The sequence below is a fragment of the Narcine bancroftii genome, chromosome 5 (genome assembly GCF_036971445.1).
Source record: "Narcine bancroftii isolate sNarBan1 chromosome 5, sNarBan1.hap1, whole genome shotgun sequence".
NCBI classification, from domain to species: domain Eukaryota; kingdom Metazoa; phylum Chordata; class Chondrichthyes; order Torpediniformes; family Narcinidae; genus Narcine; species Narcine bancroftii.
This window is the reverse complement of record NC_091473.1, coordinates 57,774,805-57,797,727: the sequence shown is the minus strand read 5'-3', so window position 1 is coordinate 57,797,727 and position 22,923 is coordinate 57,774,805. Positions and strand designations below refer to the sequence as shown.

Sequence of the window (22,923 nt, the reverse complement as noted above, 5' to 3'; positions counted from 1 at the left end):
CCTTTTGCAAGTTGGTGCTAAGCACGGACTTCTCCAAATCTCAGTACGTGCACCAACAATAAATAACAATGCTGTTAATTAAAGTCACCTGTTCTATTAAAGGAGTATTTATATCATAAATTTATCATTGGTACAAAGTGGCTTCAGCTTCCTATTGATATTTGTCATACTTGGGTAAAAAGACAAACTGACTCCCTAATGAACAAAAGCCTCTAAAGCCAGAGATCAAGACTACCAGCTTGAATTTGCACCTGAGCTGTATTATGCAGGCAAATCAAATGCATTTTACACTAAAAGTGGAATTCTACCTGGAGCTAGGACCACTGATGTGGGAATGGTGACACATGAACAGCCATGTACCATTCCCCCCCATTAACTCAACAGTATGGAGATTATTCAAACCAAGCCTTCCCAAGATCGTATTATATGGCGAGCTCTCCACTGGCTACCGTGACAGAGGTGCACCAAAGAAAAGGTACAAGGACTGCCTAAAGAAATCTCTTGGTGCCTGCCACATTGACCACCGCCAGTGGGCTGATAACGCCTCAAACCGTGCATCTTGGCGCCTCACAGTTTGGCGGGCAGCAGCCTCCTTTGAAGAAGACCGCAGAGCCCACCTCACTGACAAAAGGCAAAGGAGGAAAAACCCAACACCCAACCCCAACCAACCAATTTTCCCTTGCAACCGCTGCAATCGTGTCTGCCTGTCCCGCATCGGACTTGTCAGCCACAAACGAGCCTGCAGCTGACGTGGACATTTACCCCCTCCATAAATCTTCGTCCGCGAAGCCAAGCCAAAGATGGAGATTATTCAAACCAAAGCACCATTGCTCCAAAGCATGTTAAAACCAAACAAAGCATATAAAGTGACTTTAAAAAATGTCACAACAAATGATCTGATTTGTGACATTGGGAGAGGCGTTTTGGCAAGAATAAATGGCAATTACCACAACTTTCTTCAGGATAGTGGCAATGGAGCATTTTATATCCAATTGAGACAGTAAAGGAGGATTTCACTTTAATTCCTCCTCTGAACTGCAGGACTTTGGACAATATCACTTCCTACACTAACAATATAGATCGATTGCTGTACTCAAGTTTCTGTGCAGACTCCGCACAAGATAGAACAGTACAGTGGGAAACAATCATTCCCCCGATCACATGGAGCAAGATGTTTGAATACACGTGGAAAAATCTTTCTGATCTTTTAGCTCAACAATAACAATGCAATTAAATGTGGTAGTAATCTTCAAAACATCTCACACTTAAACTTTGATGAGAGAAGTGCCAGAATATCTGACATGCAATTCTGTACCAGAAGAACTTCCTTGCCCAGTGGGCTTACAAGAGCTCAGACCATTGCAACATCTTTCCCTGTTTAGTATCAAGATGCAGCAACTGGTCTAATATGGAAATACAAGTCATTTTCTGCACAGCATAATTCCATAAATAACTATGAGATAATGATTAGTTTTTTTTTTAAATGATGTGAGATAAACTGTGACAGAAAAGTAGATAGTCATCACTGCACTTCGAAAAGCAACATTCATCAGTAGACATGCAATACAAAAAAGAGCTGGAGAAACTCAGCAGGTCCCATGGCATCTATAGGAAGCAAAGGGAGATAACCGACGTATCGGGCCTGTGCCCTTCATCAAGGCATGAGCAAAAAACAGGCAGGTGCCTGAATAAAAGTGTGGGGGTGGGGGAAGGAAGGGAGAAGATGGAAGTTAACATTGTTCAGTTGATAGATAGGAGCTCACTTTAATGCTCGATAATTGACAGTGCAGCGTTCATTCAGTATGGCCGAGTTCCAGCATGGCTATCCACAAGCCTGGTCAGGAGGGTGACCTCTTAGCTAAAAATAGGGAGTTGCTTTGGGAGGGAAATTCTCCTGGTAATCGGTCAGATGTTGAATTTAATCTAGAGATGCAGAACAGTAACAGGACCCTCCAGCCAAACACACCCATGTGACCAATTAAGCTACAACCCCCTTGTGTCTTTAGAACATGGAAGAATGGGACCTCAGAGGAAATCCATGCAGATATGGGAGGGACAATTGGAACCTGGGTCATAGGCTCTGCAAAAGTGTCGCCCCAACCGCTACATTTACTATTTACTTTTTAAACTAATGCATTAGTAAAGAGCAGTCATTAAACTCGCTGTCTGCCATGTTTATCCACGTTATTACATTAACTGTAGAGTTCTTCATGATGTTGTGAGCCAAAACCAAGCCATGTTTTTTATTCATGAAAAATCCATCATGTAATCAGAATATTATCATATATACTAAAAACAGTTCCCAGAATGTGTATGGTTAATAGGTGGGAAAAGGAACTGTGAGACAAAAACAAAACAAATCAATCCCCTTAAATCTATATCTCGAATGGAGATGGACTATTGTCATTAGACTCAAGGTCATGAGGATAAACTCACATGGTTATGCTCTCAGGTTGGCTTTCACGAAACTCAATATTAGAATGGGTTTAGATTTCCTCTAGAACTTTGATTAAAATATATCACTTTTAACGCAATTACTTGGCTTTTTGAAAGATCATAACATTTCTATGCATTCTAAGTTAGAGCTTATATGGCAAGACTATCCACATGCACTCACCTCACAGAACCACTGTGCACAACAAGGTCTGAATGATGCAAGGTTTCCTTTGCATCTAAATGATAGCAATTTAATATGTTTATTTTTCTTCAATCTTTTGTTTTTTAACAATTGCATCCTATTCAATTTGTTTCAAAGCTCCAGTTACATTATTAAAAATGACCAACATGGCAGATTCATTTGCATCCGTTTATAAAAATAATAGAAAAATAACTACTCATTTTTTTTTTAAGCATAGAAATTGCTGCAATGAGTTTATTAGAAAACTTACAGCAGATTTATATGCAGATGAGAATAATCATCTCTGGGTGCTTGGATCACAAGTCTGGTTGACAGCTCTGGACAAAATTTCTCACCCATGTGAGAAAACAAACTCCCCTTCCAAGCTGTGGGGTTGAGGGCGGGGGTTGGGAGGGGAGGAAGAACTTCTCCACTTTAATCCCAGTTCACTACATGAGCATATTTGAAGCTCAACGATAATTTATTTTCATTCAAATCTGCCCTGATAAAGGATGTGAATCACAAAAACGATTTAGGGTTCAAAAATTCCCAGAAGCAACAAGTAAGAAACTTGTGGACTAGACTTCACCAATATATGTATCTGAGCCAGGCCCAGCAGCATCTATGGAAAGAGATACAAACCATGTAGCAATGATACTTTGAAGCAATGAAGGTCAAGGAAAATGGGATAGCCTCGATCTAATGTATTTATTGTCTTTTTTAATTAAGTTTACATAAGTAAAATCCCCATTATGTGCAATTCAAGCAATTGTTAGTTTCAATCAGCTGGCATAAAAATAGCAGAAAATAAATATGTTAAAAAATACAAAAGTCGTTGGCTGAAGTGGGGGGTTCTTTATATATTTAAAAGTTCATGTTTATGGTTAATTGTTGCATATGTCATATATTATGTTTTTTGAACGAATAAATAAAGTTTAAAAATACAAAAGTCTCAATTTGGTCCCCCCAGCAGTCGTTTGCTAATTATGCAACATGCAATCTCAAGTAACCAGTAAATTCACTTATCCAGTAACTTCCAATCTCCATAAGTAATGGATACTGATTTCCTTTTGACTATATTACAGTTTTTGTTAACTAGTACCTGTTCTTCTGCATCAACTAAGTATTTCAGTGCATTTGTAAACTGTTCAATGTACATGACAATAAACTCATTATTATCAAAATAATTTTGGTCAGAAAGGCAAAAGCATACAAAGTACTGGACTTTTTTCCTCCAATCTAATGGAAAGACATATACTAAACATTTCTGATGCCCATTATTCAGAACTAGTTCTGAGAACCAAACACATTGACTGTTTCTTCAGATGCTGCCTTGCCTATAGAACACTTCCAGCATTTTGTTATTTTACATTTCCTTCATCTTCATTTTTTTTGATTTTCCACATTCTAAGTCAACTGCGTTCTGAAATTAATGACAGTGTAATTTGAATTGTTACTAAAAAATCAATAACAGTACTCCAAAAAGTGTGGTGCTGAGCATTTTCAATGACACTGCTAGAATTTTTCCTCACAATTTTATCTGAAACTGCCACAACTATAATTTTTTTTCCACCAAATGCGTCAACAGTTGTGATCAGGGAGAAACCAAGCAAATTTAATGAAATCAAATCCTCTCAATCTATTAATTGACAGTGTTGTAGAGAAGCATTTATCAATAATCCTCTTGGATTTGATGTAACCAGATTAGAGGAAAATATTTCCTGCAATTTACATGCAAATCAATGCTTATCTGACCAAAGCCAACCTTGTTTTGAATGTACCAAGAGCTTGACTTAAATGATGCTCAAGGACAAAGTGTTGCAATCAGTCGACGTTAACAGTGCTCACAATTTGCTCAAACTGATACTCATCCAGGAATCTTAACTATCAACAACTCATACATGTCAGTAGAGTTAATTTAAACCTGGGCAAGTCAATATTCACCTTTGGTGAATTACTCATATCCAAACGGGGTTTATAATAAGTAACATATTTACTTCAAAGCAGCATAGAATGAGGCATTCGGATCATGAACATACCAATGCTTGACAAGAGCTATGTTTAGTTCTCCGCATTCTGCACATTCATCCAGTATCCATTCAATTGGTTTTTAATACTCCACATATCTCTTCCTATCCAAACATTCTACTTTCTCTTTCATGGTCATACTGTGTTATCCAATGAGCTGATGAGAATTCAGACAAATTAGAATACATCGGAAGACTGAGCATTTGTGCAGAAGAATTAGGAAAACTTGGGCATGTTTAAGAGGAAATGTTAAGCCTTCGAATTAAAATGTCCTAGTCTTCTAGCTATGAAATACTTTATTACCATAACAGCCCTGGGATGCTTGACATACAACCAATCCCTCACTGAAGTTCAAGGTAAGGGAAATGAGAAAGCAATTACAATGCTGAATCCTATTGTTATGTCTTGTACTGACAGTAAATGGAAGGAAGGAAAGGAATAGAAATTAAATACAGAGCAACGTCTCAAATCATACTGACTGATCAGAGTGTAGGAACCACAACAGAACTGCCATTTGTTGCATTCTAATTAGAGCCCTGAAACGCAGAGTCACATGTCTAGGCAAAAAAAAAGGTGTGGTAGAAAAAAAACAATCTTAACCATTTCGTTAGGTTGCGCAGACACATGGATTACGAAAGAGATCAAATCCAACGAGGCCACATCATTTTAAGTGATCATGCATTGAATCCATTGTTGTGTTGATTCAGTTGGATTGATACTGGATGTGTTCTAGTTTGGGGGACAAGGGAAGGAAGGAGGACTTGGTGACCCTTACAATGAAGGCCCTTACAATATATGATTTTAAAAAATTAAAATGGACTGGATGTTTAATGGTGTCAAGTGCCCTCATTACAAAAAAAAAGCCTTGAATATGCACTTTTGTCCCTTTCACAGAATCCCCCAAAAGAATCACAGGAAATGATGCATTTCTGCGGGACATCACATGATGAGGTAGAGTCAGAACGCAAGATCTTCCCGGGAATTAGTTTAAAAAGTACTCTTTAAGCAAATTCAAATGAAGCCCGTATGCCCCTGGGTATGTCTGCAGCTGCATCTCTGCTGCTGGATCGAGGAGATAGCATCCGAGAAGACTCACCACACATGCGCAGAAAATTGTGCATGTGCGAATTGGAAGAGGCTGAAGAGACAGCTGAAGGAGCTACAGGCTTCTCTGCTGGTAGCAGATAGTCCTCTCCAGCAAGAAATCGGAGAGGAAACTGACAGGGAAGAGGAAGAAGTAATACAAGAAAAAGCCAAGGTTTCGACTAAAGATTTAAAAAAACCTAAGAAACAAGTTGAAAATTCTAATGCAGACTTGTTGAGGGAACTAAGGGGAGACTTTAAAAAGATAAATAAACAGATTTAAAAATATTTTGCTATTGTGAATAAGATGCAAGTTACTTTGGATAATATGGATGAAAGAATTAAAAATGTGGAATATGGAGTGAAAGATGTACAGGGTAGAGTGGAAAAATGGAAAATGAAACACCTGCATGGACTATGGAAAGAAAAAAGCTCTGGGGTAAGGTGGATATATTAGAAAACTTTAGAAGATATAATAAGATTGTTGGCCTTAAGGAGGGCGTTGAAGCCCAAGAAAAGATTCGTTCTTTTTCAAGATTGGATACCAGAAGTTTTCAGTGCGGAGAAGTTTGAGAAATCTATTGAAATTAAGAGGGCACATAGATCTCTCATTGCCAGACCAAAATCCACGTTTTAAACTGATTAAATGTCTGAGATAACAAGATAGAGAGAAGATACTAACTGAAGTGGCAGCAGAAGAAAAAGCAAGAAATGGTCCACTTGATTACCAAGAATCTAGTCTTGTTTTACCCAGTGCAGAATTATTGAAGTGAAGGAAAGAGTTTAATCCAGTTAAAAACTCTCTTTGGGAAAAAGGATACAAATTTATACTGCATCATCCAGCTCCTCTGAAGATTTCTTTTGCCGGACAGTGGGAGTAGAGTTTTTTTATATATACGGATAGTGATCAGGCAGAATTCGTGGAAACACTCGTGATGAACTCATGAGTAACTAATTTAACACAATGTTGTTTCTTTTGGTTAATTAAAATACTATTTTTATATAGGAAAAAATTATTAATAAATATGCTGAACATCCATGGCGAGGGGGTTGTGGGTAATGGTTAAGTGACTGAGTCATGTGTGCTTTTGTGGCACAAGCCAAACTCGTAAAATGGAAAGAGGTAGGGTTGTGTATTATTTAAACTATGCTAATGGGGGGGGGGGGGGCGGGGCGGGGCGGCAGGGATTCTTGTAGTTTGTATAATATTGCATGTTATGCATGCTATATTAATGGTACTTTAACTTAATTCTTTCTTTTCTCTTTTTCTTCTTTTCTGTTTGGACTGCTGGAAGGTGTTAACTCCACCACGGAGGATAACATTTGAGCAATTTATTGGAGGAGACGTGGGGTGAGGTGAAGAGGGAACATGTAGATGTTGTGAAATACCTCTGTAGATATTATTAATGCAGTGAAATACACCTGTTTTAATGTTAATGGGTTAAACAGAGCAGTGAAGAGAAAGAGTATTGTTACATATTTTTTTTTAAAAAAAGAGTGGATTTGGCCTTCCTACAAGAAACCTACTTAATTCAAAAAGAACATCAGGTTAGAAAGAGATTGGGTGGGACAACTTTTTGCCTCTTCATCCATAACACTTGTGGGAAGAGTTAATTGTATTAAAATGAACATATTTCCAAGAATACAATATCTCTTTCAATCAATGTCCAAGGTTCTTTCTAGAATTAAATAAATGTCAGAAAATGTCTTTGGAAGGGTAAGATATCAAGGGTCTTTATAAATAAATTAACCTGGAAATATGAATTGGGAGATTTTAAAAATTACTATTGAGTGGCATAGATGAGATCTTTCTTCCTTTTTTGAAGAAGGAGGAGATAGAACTGCATGGGTAAAAATAGAATAGGATAAAATTGGGGAGAGGATTTTACGTGTAAATGGGGTGTGAAGTTAATAACTGATGAGAGAGAACCCCCTTTGTTAAAACATTTAATAAATATCTGGTATAAAATAAAGAGATATTGGAACAAGGGGGTGGGCTTTTACCAAAAACAATGGGTAATCAGGTCCCATAAAGGGATCAGGTATATTGAAGATTGTTATAAGCAGGGACAAATGGTGTCATTTGAACAATTGAAAAATAAATATGGAATTCCTAACTGTACCATATTCTGCTGTTTTCAAATAAGAGCATATCTAAGGGATAAATTTGGCCCAACAATCTTTTTTAAGCAAATTGTAATGACTTAGAGATGCTGAATAGAAAGATAAATACAACGAAATGTATTTCAGCAACACATCTCTTACTTCAAATGGGAACCCCCCAAACAGGAGGCTCACAAGTCCAGGTAGAGATGCCAGATTTATTTGTCAATTATGTCAGGATAGCTTGACTAATATAATCAATGAAAGATATAGATTAGTACAATATAATTTTTTTTACATCAATTACATCTCACACCACTGAAATAAAACAAATTAAATTCAAACCTTTCAGACAAATGTTTTAGATGTGGTGAGAATGTTGTAACTTTTGTTTTACATTCAACCTGGTCATGTCCTAAAGTAAGACCTTTTGGATAGCATGAGGTAACATTTTAACCCAGATTATAGGAACTCAATTTCTACAAAACCCAGAATTATTTTTATTAGGGAACATTACAGGAATAAGACCCAAATTGAAACTGTCCAAATATCAAATAGGATTTGTTTAAATTGTGCTAGCAGTGGCCAGAAAATATATAGCTGTTGCAAGAAGTGTGATTCACATCTATGTTTGGCACATTGGAATGCAGTGATAGAGAATTGTATTCCCCTGGACAAGATCACCTACAACTTAAGAAATAAGTATGATATTTTTACAAATTTGGCAACCATATTTACAAAATTTAGGCAGCAACCTTTAGATGAGTTCTTCCCAACCCTCGAGAACAGCACTGATCTACTCTAAAGAAAATTAAATAGAATATGAATTTGTGATCTGTGAAGTGTGTGTCACTTTTCTGCAATCCAATCCATTTCCTTTTTTCTTTCTTTGCTTTCTTATTTTTTTCTTGCTTTTCTTTATATTAATTCATTTCTTTTCCCTTTGGGGTCTTTTTTTTTGGGGGGGGGGGTAGGGGTATTTGGGTTAATACTAACCTGAAGTAAATATTGAATATAACTTTGAACTTGTATTTTTAAACTTTGCAATTGACACCAAGTTTGGTTAAGAGATTTGAAATAAATTTAAAAAAAAATGGTGGGCTTGAGATATTGTTTCTGCCGTAGTACTGTACACTCTGCAACCAACACACAAAGTAATTTCCCATTAACAGTCATTCCAAAAAAAAAGCAAACCATCTGCTTCAGCAATGTTGGCGAAGACAAGTGCTGGTGAGGATTCCAAGAAAAATGGCCCTGATCCTTAAAATAGTGCCTTGGAGCTTTTATATCCTGAGAACAGACAGGGGTTCAGAGCAACTTGAAAAGAACAGGGATGGGACTTTTTAAAAAAAAAAACTAAGATAAATAACTATGTTTCTGAGAACTTAACAGTGGAGCCTAGCTACACTTTTATTTAAACTTACTTCCTAACTGCACAAAGCCAAGGCACCCTCTTCATTTGAGTTTCCGAGATTTGGAGGAAATTCAAAGATTGACAATTCCGGTCCTTTACAATAACAAAGGACCAATTTTCTCCATGCATCCAAGGCTGTGACAGCAGACAATGACAGTTCTTCTTCAAATAATATTCAGGTGTGAAGCAAAGCTTTGCAGCTCTGAACCCTCCATTTTTACCAAGAAACGCAGGAAGGGGAGAGACATTAAAATGGGCCAAAAAGCAGATCAATTTATTGTCTATGACTGTTTGAATGAAGATTGTGTTGTGCATTAGTGACAAGTTTTGAGCACATTCATTTCAGGTTTTTATTAAATAAAAAAAATTAGCTGAACAAAATTCTTTTCTCTTCCATAAACACAACATCTGTGCATCTTTTGTACCACCTGTTAGAAGGTGGATAAGGAAATGGTGCTAAATAGGTAGCAGGGCAAAGGTGACACAACAAATACCAAGCAGAAGAGATCAACTCTCAGTAGAGAAAGTCAAAGAAAGGAGTGCAACTGGGCTCAAGTCCAGGGAAAGATGTATAGGCAAATGATGGCATGGCTGCCTATGTTAGAGGTGAGGGTGGGGGGGGGGGCTGAAGAAGGGGAATAAACTAGAGACTGAGAGTGAGAAAGAATTATAGGGATTGATATGATGGAGAAAGAATAAGCAAAGCCATGGGTCCAATTTAAATTCAGTAGCAAGTTGTTTGGTCAGTCACTTGGGAACTTGTCAAGATAACATACACCTATAGTTGAATTAGCTGAAGTTTGCACAGCCAACAAGTTGGGAGATCTGTCTGAGTGTGAAGGGCCAAAATTCTAGCAACAGAGTTTTGAAGATTAGGTGGGCTGAAAGTGTTTGTGGGGTGGGGGGGGGGTGTGGAGGGGGGGGGGAGAAGGGGGGGAGAAAGAGAGGAAAAAGGAGAGAAAACAATGCTGTATTGCTGGAAATAAGAGTCTGCGAATATAGGTATTAAGGGTTAAAATTGATGCAAAATGGGGCCGTGGCCATGCAAAGGCAATAGGCAGACACGTTTCGAATGAGCTCTATGTGAAGGGTGATTAAAAAGGACAATTTAAAAGTTTAAATTCAAGAATTTTTTCCACTATGTATCTACAAAATGACTAGCAAGAAACCAAGACTGCAAAACACGAAATCTGAAGAAGCATCCAGTCCACTGGGATTATCAAGTGAAAGCCTGAAAAGGAGTAGCACAAGAGCTGTCAAGACCGGCTGAACCTGGCAGTGCTCAGGGATGGGCGCAAGATTTAAGTAAAATCCTAGAGAAAACGAAGATCTTATGTACATAATTTACATGTGTGGAAAATGGAGTAAAGAACAGGTCAGAGAAGACGGGTGAACTCTCAGAGGCATTGATGATTTAATGAATCGAATGGACCAAGTGGAAGTCAACCCGGTTACAACACAAGAAAAGCTGAAAGCTTTAGAAGATGGGGCAAAAAAGTGGGACTTCGACAGGCAAATGTTGCTGGACAAGATTGACCACTCGAAAAACTTCAGCAGACGAAACAACATTCAAATTATTGGACTGAAGGAGGGGACTGAAGGGAATGATCAAGTGAGCTTCTTTGAGTCATGGATCCCACGAGTGTTGGGAGAAAATAAATTTAATGAGAAGTTACATATAGAAAGGGCTTATTGGACCCTTGGTCCCAAAGGCTTGAGGAGCAGCGACCAAGGCCAGTCCTAGTAACACTTTTGAGTTACTGGGATCGGGAAGTGATTTTGGGGCAACATTTGATTATTGTGGCCTGCTTGAGATGGACAGTGGAAAGGTGATATTCCTTCAAGACTTTAGCCTATGTTTGATGATGTGAAGAGACAATTGCAGTCAAAATATGAGTTATTTGATGGTAATACCCTGTGACAATGAGGATTGAAGTAGCGGAGGGAAATCAGTGTTTTTTTTCAAATCTAAGAAAGATGCGGAGAAATTTCTATGAAGATTATGGGAAAAATGAAGACATTAGATATGAAGACTGGCAAGAATGTTTATAATGGGAAGAAGTACAAGTTTTTAAAAAAATTGTTTTAATTATTACTAAATGTGAATGTTATTGCAATTTGCATTGAGAGCTCAAGAAAGAGCAAGAACTTGGGAAATGTTTTAACAGGGTGGAGATTCCAGTCTGGGGGGGGGGGAGGGGTAATGAACCTAGAGGAGCATTTTTACAAGATGGTACTGGGGAGGTTCTCCTTCCTCGGAAGAATACTTGGGGTTTCTTGTTTACATCACCGTCAGAGCAGGGGCACTATATGGTGTTTAAAGGGGAAAGACCACAGTATAGTTTGAATAATCAAAAAGGTTTTATTATTGAACAACATTTGTTTAAGAATTGGTATATATAGAACACAAAGTTTATAGTTTTAACATTAATGGATTAAATGGGTAGGTTAAAAGAAAAAAAGGTCTTGACACACTTAAAAAAACTAAAGGCGGACACAGTTTTTCTGCAGGAAACACATCTTACTAATCTGGTGCATGCCAAGTTAAAAAGAGGTTGGGTGGGGCAAGTAATATTGTCTTCTTTTAGTTCAAAAGTGAGAGGGGTAGCGATCTTGATTAATAAAAATGTACCAGTTAAGAGTAGAACATACAGGAAGGTTTACAATGGCACATTGCTAGATTTATGCAGAATCCTGGACGTTTAAGAATATTTATGCTCCAAGTTAGGATGATGAATCCTTTATGAAGGATATTGGATAAATCAGCAAGAACAGTAATGAGGGCAAGAGCTGCAAAAGTGATGCTATCATTTATGAAGGATTTAAATTTGATTGATATCTGGAGGCAGCTCAACCTCTCAGAGAGGAACTACTCATTTCTACTTAAGGGTCCATGACTCACATGCCAGGATTGATTTATTTTTAATGTCTGACAGTTAAAAAGCAGAGTGATAAAACTGGAGTACTTGGTGAGACTACTTAGACCATTTACCATTAACCTTGACCATTTTGATGTCAGAAAAACAAGAAGGTGTGTATAGATGGTGTCTTAATGCCATGTTGTTGAAAAGGACAGACTTTTGCGAATTCATTAGGAGACGGTTGTTCTGTGATACAAACTTTTTTCCACTGAGAACAGTATTTTTTTATATATATGGGATATGCTTAAGGTTTATCTGAGAGGGCAAATTATTTTGTATACAAAAAAATTCTTAAAGAGAATTGACCGCAGAAGTGTATGCTTTGGAGAAGGAAATAATAGAATTGGAGAAAGAATATCAAAGGATGAGTTTACTAGAAAAGTAAAGATTCTTGGAGAAAAAAAAAGTTGGAACAATACGTTGCAAACATACAGAACAGGAAGAACCATTTTAAAAACTAAGCAAAAATTTTATGAACTAGGAGAACAAGCACATAGGTTTTATCCTGACAAGTGAAGGCAGAGGAGTCATCGAGGACGATAAATGCAATTAAAACAGATTTAAATATGTTAACCCTCAATCAGAAAGAGATCAATGATATTTTTAGATAATATTATACAAAGTTGTGTAAATCAGAATTATTAGGAGATAATAATGAGATGGACAAGTTCCTTGCAACTGTTGAGTTTCCAAAATTGGAGGACAGAGATCAGATGGAGCTAGATGCCCCTTACACAAGAGAAGAAATTGTGAAGGCTCTGAGTACTTCGCAGGCTAATAAATCTCTGGAGGAGGATGGGCTCCCACCTGAGCTCTATAGACATTTTAAGGATTTGTTGATGCCTCTTATGAATAATCTACAGGTCCGGGCACTGGAGACTCAGACTCTTTTTCAACAGCGATAATTGAAGTGTTGTCGAAGAAGAATAGGGACCCATTAAAAACTTCATCATATAGGTCTATCTCATTTTAGAATGTTGATTATTTTAGCCAACAGACTGGGACAAAATTTACCTAAACTGATACATTCAGGTCAAGTGGGATTTGTGAAAGGAAGGCACTCTGGAAATAGTCTGGGCAGACCATTTAATGTAATACATATGGCTAAATCAAAATTGATCCTTGTATAATAGTCTCTTGGGGTACTGAAAAGGCATTTTTAATTTAAGGCACTGAAGAAATTTGGTATAGGTAGACTATTTATAAATTGGATTAAAAAACTCTCCATCATAAACCACAAGGTAAAATTATAACTAACATTCAGATATCAGTGGTCTTCCCTTTGAGTAGATCCTTGCGATTGAAGAGAGATCTGAACATAAAAGGCTTCAAAGTTGGACAAGAAGAACATAAAATCAGATTATTTGCTGATAATGTGCTATGGAGCCTATCCGATCAAGTCCTTGGAAAAATTACAAACAACACTAGAAAAATATGGAAGAATCTCAGGTTAGAAAGTTAATATGGATAAAAGTGAGATAATGTCATTGACAAACTTTGATTATTAAAGATATCAAAGTAGAAGTTGATTTAAATGGAAGGTAGATGGAATTAAATGTTTAGGAATAATGACAGAAAAAAACACAGAATTTGTATAAATTAAATTATAATCCTCTTTTAGGGAAGAGATGGGTTTGCGGAAATAGAAAGATTTACGGATTACTTTGGTGGGAAGGGTTAATTGTGTTAAAATGAAAGTGATGCTAAGATTACAATATCTTTTCCAATCACTACCTATTTCTTTGCCAAAAATGTATTTAAATTATTAAATAATTGTATTAGGCAGTTCCTTTGGAATAATAAGGTGCTGAAGATCTCTGGGGGAACTTAGGCTACTCGATTTCAAAAAAGTACTACTTGGCTGCACAAGCTAGATTTCTTTCATTCTTCTTTGAGGAAGAAAACCCCCTTCCTCCCCCCATCTCCACTGGATTCAAATGGACTGTACCCAATAAGAAAGGGGGCAGTGAAAGATTTTATTTATAAATGGGGTGTTAATTCAATAACGACGGATAATCTTATAATTAATCTTATATATTAATTAATACATATGAACAGAGTATGGCAAGAGTGTATTGGAGAAAAAAAGCAGGGATATTATTAAAAGCACCATTATGTAAGCACGTGTTGCTGTTTATGAATCTAAGTAATAGAATAATAAACTCCTGGTGTAACAATGGAATAAGATATATTAAAGACTGCTATGCAGAGGGAGTTCTTATGTCTTTTGATCAACTAAAACAGAAATATGGAGTATCTAATACAACTTTCTTCTGCTTCCTCCAGCTATGCTCATTCTTGAAAGAATGATTAGGGCCAGCGTTGGTCCAACCTGAAATTAGTTACATGGAATGTACAATTTGGCTGGGGAATGGACCTAAATTTATAACAAAAATGTATTTTTGTCTCTAGAATTAAAGTGCTAAACCAGGTCTGCAGAGGTTGAGAGAGAGAGAGAGAGAGAGAGAGAGAGAGAGAGAGAGAGAGAAGAGAGAGAGAGAGGAGTCGGACTTGGGTGTTGTAATATCAGAAAGATGTTGGTCTGAATATTATGACATCAGTTATCAATGGTTCAGTACAAATTCCTACACCAATTATATCTTATGCCAAAGAAGCTACATAGGGCAAAATGTGAAATATCAGAGATGTGTTTTATATGTGGGATTGAAATGGGAACATTTTTACATGCTACATGGTCATGTGAGGCCTTTTTGATAGGATATTGCTGAAACATTAACAAGGATAACAGGTGTGGCCTTTGTGGACAACATGGACTTTTATCTTTTGGGTAATTTTATTGAAATAAGAAATAAATTAACTAAATTCCAAATTTCTTTTGTCAAAGTAGTTTTAGCTGTGACTAAGAAGTGTATTGCAACTATTTGGAAGTCTAACTCTCCCTTACTCACAGCAGAGATGAATAGTTGTATACCTATGGAGAAAATTCCATACAATCTAAAACACCAATATGACATATTTGTCAAGATATAGTAGCCATATTTGGACTATATAGGGGCCCAATGATAACTGATGTTGTTACACTGTAAGCACCTTCCTATCCCAGGACACTGCATGGCCAATTAACTGGGATGCCAGTGGAATAAGGGCTAGAAGCTCTATGAGAATGGGGTTAGTCAATTGGCACGACTGACAAAATGTAAACATCCTGGACATGGCAGCTTTCCAGTCTAAAGTTTCTTTCACACTTGCAAGTGATTCCAGGAATTCATGGCCGATGGCCCTTAAAGTGTCTAGTGTGAAAGCAAAATCAGCTCAATGCCGTCATCAGATGGTGCCACCGCATGCTGGGGATTGATGGCCTTGAACCCCAGTACAATCTCCAGCATCTGTAGATGCTGACGTTACAATCAGGCAAGTGTGAAATGAACGATTGCGTTGTGAGATTGAAATGACCTAAGTTTTTGCAAGTTCAGGAATGTGAAAAAGAGATTAAAACGAAGGTATAAACTTTGGTTTGGGAAAGTCACAGTGGGAGAGAGAGCAAAAGAGAAAGAGAATAAATAGCAATAGCAGACAAATTTTTAACAGTGTGGGAAAGTTAGTAGTGCTAAAGTGCACAATTTATAAAGTGTGTGGGGGAAAAAAAAACAATGGTGGACCTGACTTCCCAGAATGCCATGTAGCAAAGTAACACCTCCATGAATGCTCCATGTATGCAGCCATGCATACAGACCTTTCTCTGCTGCACGGAGTTCTGGAAAAGTAGGTCTGTCCTCGCTTTTCCCCCCCACCACGGTATTTATAAATTGTACATGACAGAGCTACCAACTTTCCCATGCTGTATAAGTTGTTCACTATAACACTACAAACATTCCCACACTGTGTAAATTGTGTACTATAGCGCTATCAACTTTCCCACCCCATTTAAAAATTGTCCGCTATTGCTATTTATTGCTCGCACTTTCCCCACTGTCCCTTACAAAGGTTTATATTGGTCAGCTCAACAACAGGGGCTGAAGAGCTCATATTGTGCTTTACATAAAGCTTAATTATGTTATAATTAGGCATGATTAATTTTGTTGAAATGAAAGATCATAATACATTAATCAGGATCTAGGGCGGGTCCACCATTCCTCAATGTATCATGATGTCACCAGTGGAAAGTAGAACAGTCCTAACCCCGGGGATGCCTCCTTTCAAGTTTGAACGGATGGCTCTGTTCAGTGTCCCAGTTAGGGCAAATGTGCAAAGCCAAACCCCCATCCCTATTCCAGGACACTGAACAGCCGATTTTGTGGGACACAAGTCAGAAAGGGGCTTAAGATTCAACCTTAAGCCTCTAAAATACTCCTTGCTTTGGACACCCTAAAAGTGTTGCAACAGATGCTGATGTGCAAATAAATAACTGTGACCCATGCACATCAGGATCAATTTCTAAGCAAGGAAGCCACTTAGCATTAGCTACAGCATTTGAAGCATTAAAATATAATTCAAAACCAGAGAGCAACAAAAATATATTATATATTAACTATATTACATTTCCTTATGACCTCTGTATTCTGCCAGCCTTTAAAATTCTATACATTTTTGTGCTCTCTTTTTAAAAAAGCACCAAGTTAAAAATAGAACTGAATCAAACTGATTTGCAATGATCTACTGTAAACAGCTGCAGCAGAATCCCAGCAGATTAAAACCCCAACAGCAATTGGATCTCACCAGATGTGCAAATTGCTATGGTGGGAAAATCCTATGAAGAACACCAGGAGGAAATGTCCAAACTAAACCAAACACTACCCACTGTTCAGTGGTTGAGAATGAGCAAATCTATTTGCACAGGCAAGTTTCTTTTTTTGTTGGGTTCAAGGGAATGATCTGTCAAGGAACATGTTCAAGCCTGTGGGATCAGCAATTTCAGATAAAAATGCCGAAATACTCCAAACTTGCCTCATTGCTCCAAAGGAATAAACACTACCACAATGAGAAGAGCTGATCATCAAACGAAAGGAATCCTTTCAATTGACAAAACATGTTGTTTGAGTTTCTCTTCCAACACCTTTTCCCCAATCTTTGCCTTCACCTTGACATGTGGGATTTTGTTTTGCACATCAAATTGATGATTCCCTGCCAATTGTGCAAATATTCAGGGTATGATCCTGTTAGAGTAAAATACATGTATTTGTGGGCTGAAGGGCCGGTACTGTGCTGCAATGTTACATGTTCTGTACATTAGTTGCAAGCACTGACAGTTTTTCAATTCAATTCAATTTGCAGAAGATTAAAATCTGAAGCCACTCACCCCCAGCCATCTTGCACCCTTGTTGGCTGCTTGTTGTATCTGGACCTTCTTCAAGGTAACATTGTAAACAGCTCCTTCCTCTACCTCTTCTCCCCAGTCTTGAATTGAATTGTGCTGTGGAAGATCAAAACCCAAAACATTAAATCCTTTTGTTTAGAAATTCTGGTGTAGAATAAAATGTTTGGAGAAAGTCCACTCCAAGGAAAATATGCTGTACCATGCATGCACTCTGCTCAAAACAAAAACAAAATGACCAAATGTGTCCCGGCAATGCTCATGGGATATTAAGTATATTTGGGAGACCGTGCTATACTCAGCTTCACAAGGGATCAAATTGCCTCTCATTTTAAAGTTTGTACTGGTAACCATTTAATACAAATGCTGTTCCCGACATGCAGTGCAGAATCCCAAGACATTTCAGATTTAAAATGAGATACTAAATACAAAGTTCAGATTTATTATCAGAGCATATATATGACATTACATACAACCCTGAGAATTTTTCCTGGAGGCCAGGTAGAATTTCTACTCATTGGTTGTGCAAAAACCACACTCAAGATGAGTAGTCCAGAGAAATGTAAACAAACTGTGCAATACAGAAAAGAAAGTCAATAATAAATAATGGACAAAGTAAGAGAGCTTAAATGAGTCTCCGTTTGAGTTTATTGTTTGATGGGCCAAGGGTACCTGGTGGTGTGATAAGTCTTGTGGCACCTATACCTCTTTGCTGATGGTAGCATCGAGAACAGAGCATACTAAATGTAGCAGCACAAAAGCCACTTCGAAGCCAATAGATATTTTGTAATGTAGGAACTGCTGTTATTCAATGGACAGGAAACGGATACATGTCTGTGCATTACATCAATGTGAGGGAAGTCTCTGTCCTTCACCCCACATCGACATCTTGTGAATCTTTCTGTCTGACCAAGCGTGTTGATAGCGAGAGAGCTCAGTCTTAATTCAGCATTGGTACTGCACAATAACCTCAGGAACAGCAGCACTTCACTTTTGGCGTAAACACGCTGTGAATCTTTAGCTTCAATTCCACCCCCCCCCAACTCATTATCAGACATTCCATAGTACCAACAGGATTTTTAAATGAAGACCAAGCAAAGCAACAAAAAAAATTGATAGTCAACAAGTTAAATCTTTTTGACAACAGAAAGGACAACGTAATACTTTCAGACTCTGTGCTACACCAAGTCCAACATATTCAATGATAAGGAAAGCTAGGTCTGGCTCCTTCTCCCTCACACCCACTGCCAAAGAACAAAGCATAGCCAACTGTACCATCTTAGGCCTCCAAGGTAACCGCATTCGTATCTTCCTCTTCATGATCCTGCCTCTTGGATTCCCGACTCTTTGAACTGAAGTTTTAGCAATCCTGTCACACACTCCACTGAGTTACTGCACTGCTTGGCTTTGGAACAAATCCATGCCTGGCAAAGTTCACTGCAACTCCTCCCACTGTGTGATGCAAAACTTTCCTGTTTGCCTGAGCTTAAACCTTTCGCTTCCAAAATCTCTACCTCAGCTTCACGCTGAAAACTCCACCAGCAAGGCTGGAGTTCAGCCTCCTACGAGTAAGGTGCTGGTGAACGAATGGAGTTTTGTCAGCATTAGAACAAAGGGAAGGAGTGGTGAAGAGGGGCGGGTTTACAAGCAACATTATCTTGCCTGTGCAGACTTGTATGTTAATTCAAAGCAAACCAGTTCAATTCAGACGCATACATAGTACATTGAGATGCCTATTAAAAAGAAACATTCTCAGACAAGTACGAATCTTCCAGACAAACATACGGTGATGAAATGTAAAACCACTTAAAACAAATTAAAACAGTGCTGATTTTGCTTTGCTCGGTGTCCCCCCCCCCACCCCCCCACCCCCCCACCCCTGCCCTCACAAGAATAGCGCTGTTGGTGTGATGCCAATGAACTCTGGGGATGAAATCAAGCAAAATCATGGCTGTTTTGCGTGCACGGTGAGGGGGGAGGGAGGGGGGGGTGTTGAGGGGTGAAGGAAGAAAGATTTTTTTTCCCTGTAACAACTTGCATTTCCTTTCACCAGGTGAGAGAAAGCTAAAGCCACACTAAAGATGATTGTTTGCACAATACTTGGGGAAAAAAAAGTGAGTGTAATTTTTACAGAAGAACAAATATTTGCAAGTGGTGTATAACAAGTACTCATTTGAGAGCCCAGTTTTTTTTTAAAAGCAATGCCTCCTATTACTAGAGTGAAAACACCAAGCCAGGAATGGGGGTGGGGTTGAGAGTAACTGATTGGCAGCAATCAATCATTAAAATATCTTATTTGTTGACATGCCTCCCAGCTGGTTCATCTAATTTATTAACTTGCAACACTTAAAATGTCGTAAATGGGGTCCATTTTCACATGCAATTCCAGTCCTGCTGCTCAAATAATTTGACCAACTCAAAGCAAAAAATGAACAGATCTGGCATTTGTCGAAACAAATAATTTCACAAATTATTTTCCATGCGTGCGCTTTTAAGATGCTTCAGCTTGCAATAATTCCCCTTCAAGCATCTGAAGCACAAAGACAGCTTATTGAAATGGTCGTGAATCCTTTCACAGTATTCTGACTCCTTGAGCAGCGTATCATGATCAGACAATGCCGTGTTTCCATGAAAACCAAGACAATCTGTATGTGTACCTAAATGCACACAGTGACTTTGAGATGAACGGTTCTTTCTCTGGCCTAGAAGACAAGACAGATGTGGAGATAGACTTTTGATTTATGGTCCTCCTCTCTTTGTGTGTAGTTTGATTATGTCCACTCTAAAACACAGGACAGTTTTTAGATCTTACTCAAAATGTGGCAAATCTAAAGATATGTTTCTACTTGGCTCAGAGCCCCATTAACTGCATGTTTCAGACAAAAAAAAGTTCTGCCAGTTGTACATTTAAGGTTTTGTTTGCTGTAAAGTGTAACTGATGTACACACAAAGGAACAAAAGGTAAATTTCTCATGTCACCCATAAAAAGCACAATTACACCGATTTTTTTTGCACGAAACTGCGCAGCTGTCAGTGTTGTTTGGCAAATGGAAGTTTTCAAAACAACTCAGTTTTTACAACCACAACTGTCAAGCAAGTTTTTATAAGCAGAGTTTAATATTTTGAAAGCTTGAATTAACAGGCTGCATTGCAAACTGCTGGTCAAAATGAAAGAGCTGGTGGAATGGTTCATTTTGGTTTCTTTTCTTCAATGATATGCAATGCTTTTGAATTCATTGATTATCATTTCTTTACCATATAGTAACAGACATTTCTTTGAAGGAAAATGCACTTTTTTTGCATTGTGATAATCACAACCCAAAACTTGTTATTTTAATCTTGTTTAGCCCTTCCATCACAGACAAAATTCAAATCGGCACTGCACCTCCCTATATCTTCAAATTTCTGCTGACACGATTGAGGCCTTTTAACCAACCATGCTATTGTGAAAGACCGCATGAACTTCCCCGGCACATGCCCGACAGCTGATGAAACTCTGCCTCTCACTGAAGAGTCTGCATCTTCCAGTCTAAACTGATAACAAGTGGTATGGATGGGCCCAAGTGTGAGTTCTCTGCTTTGTTTCTTCCTGTTCTACTGGCACATTCTCGTGCGTGAAGCCTCCAGTGTTACAGTTCTCTTTCTGTAGAAGTCATGCCCAAACACAACTTCTTTGCTCATAATTTCCAACTTGATTCCCATATTTTAACTTGACCTTACCTTATCTTCTGCAAGAAGCATTCTACCTGTATAAATGGCCTTTACATCTCTTCATCCCCTTTTCCTAATCCCACCATCTAGACACTGTACTGTGATGCCTTCCCTTTCAAAAGGCAATATTCACTCAGTCTCTGAAATCCACCTCCTTCTCTTTGAACACCCATGTGTCACAGGCTCCCAAATCTCAACCATTAAAACAGGATTCCTGCCCTGATCCAAATAATGTAACTTTTTGAATCAATGTCAGAAATCTTTATGTCTACCTTCATTCTTAAGTACCCTTTAGCCGTCAACAATTACCCTCGAATGCTTCTGACCTTTCCCGTTGGAAGCAAAATTCTGCACAAACCCCATGCATCCAATTCCAGAAGCTGAGAGTTTCCTGTGGGTGTCCCATTATTCTTCATTGGACCCTCGTGGTCAAGCCAGGTTCACCATTAAAGTGTTTTACTTCATCAGTACTGCCTCTGGCCTCAAGTCCAGCAGTTGTCAACAGATATTGGATGATTGCTCATTCATGAAATTTGATTCCAGAAAAGAAACAACGAGTAAGGTACAAAAACAAAGAGGTGGAAAAGCACAGGCCAAATCGAATACTTGCAAAAGAAAACAGTCAAATTTCTAGTTTTTTTTGACCCTTTAGAACTGGGGAAGAGTTAAGTTGGGGGAGAATATACTGAGCCAAGTGCTTGAGGCTGATGAGATGAAATAGCCCATCAAACATTTGGGTCTGTTACCGACTTAAGAGTAAGGTGGTGGGATATGTCCAGTTGGCTAGACCTGTATCTTGAGTATGAAAAAGCACAAAGAATGGAAAATGTTGGAAAAAAAAACTAAACAATGTAGTATTTTTCAAAAGAGGTGCAGTTAATTGATCCAATTGAGCCATCACCAGACTGAAAAATTATTCGAAGTTGCCACAACCTAAAAATATTGACTCGTCCTTTCTTCAGATGCTGCCCAATCTGCGGGGGTTACCCCCAGCATTTTCAATTTTTGTTTCCTATTCCCAGCATCTGCAGTTTTCATTTAATTTTCTTCAGCAAACCAAGATCTGTTTTGCTGCAACTGGAGTGGGAACCATCTCTGTCCTTGCTACTGAAAAGCAAAATACCTTTATCCCTATTACACTTCTAATAAATGCAAACACTCCTTCAGTGAGACACAAGCTTCCTGAAATTTATTCCTAGCCTTTTCAAATATGGATCACCTGTCTGTAAACTCTTTCATATATATCAAAAGTAAAAATATATAACCGACATTTCAGGCTTCATCACGGTATGGAAAAATGTCGCAGGTGTCTGAGTAAAAGAATAAGGGGGGGGGGGGGCAGACGGATGTGGTCACAAATGCAGGAGGTGATAAGTGGAGAAGGGAGGGAGGAGAACTGGAAAGGGGAAGGCAAGGAGGGAGAGGGAAGAGGAGAGCAGGTTAGCAGAAACCAGAAAGTGAGTGCCTGCTGGGTTTCTCCAGCATCATGTGGCTTTGACTTCAACCACGGTGTCTACAGATTTTCGTGTTTTACATCTGTAAACCTTTGCCTGCAGACGATGGCTAATCATCTTGTCAACTTCTGGGGCCAGGTTAGTGAATCATTGCTTTAATGGTGATAAATCTGCTCCAGAAAAATCAACAACAACCTTTAGAATGTGTCAAGGTAAAAGCTCACTTAAAATTCATCACTGTTGAAAACCCCTTTTATTCTCAACTGATTTTTTGCATGTTCCAGAAACTAAAGTTCTCTAGCATCTGTGAATAATTTTCT

At 38.2% G+C, this 22,923-nt stretch overlaps 1 protein-coding gene across 10 annotated transcripts in view; it reads right to left on the bottom strand.

Annotated features, from left to right (window-relative positions):
• Positions 1-22,923, bottom strand: part of rgl1 (ral guanine nucleotide dissociation stimulator-like 1) — a 301,930-nt gene that overhangs the window by 51,287 nt on the left and 227,720 nt on the right. For 9 of the 10 annotated variants that reach the window (XM_069937500.1, XM_069937502.1, XM_069937501.1 and 6 more), the window contains one exon: positions 17,424-17,537. In XM_069937500.1, coding sequence (XP_069793601.1) covers positions 17,424-17,537 — 114 coding nt within the window. Of the gene's footprint in view, positions 1-17,423; positions 17,538-18,713; positions 18,999-22,923 lie in introns of those variants that run through there. The other variant, XM_069937503.1, reaches the window with a different exon arrangement.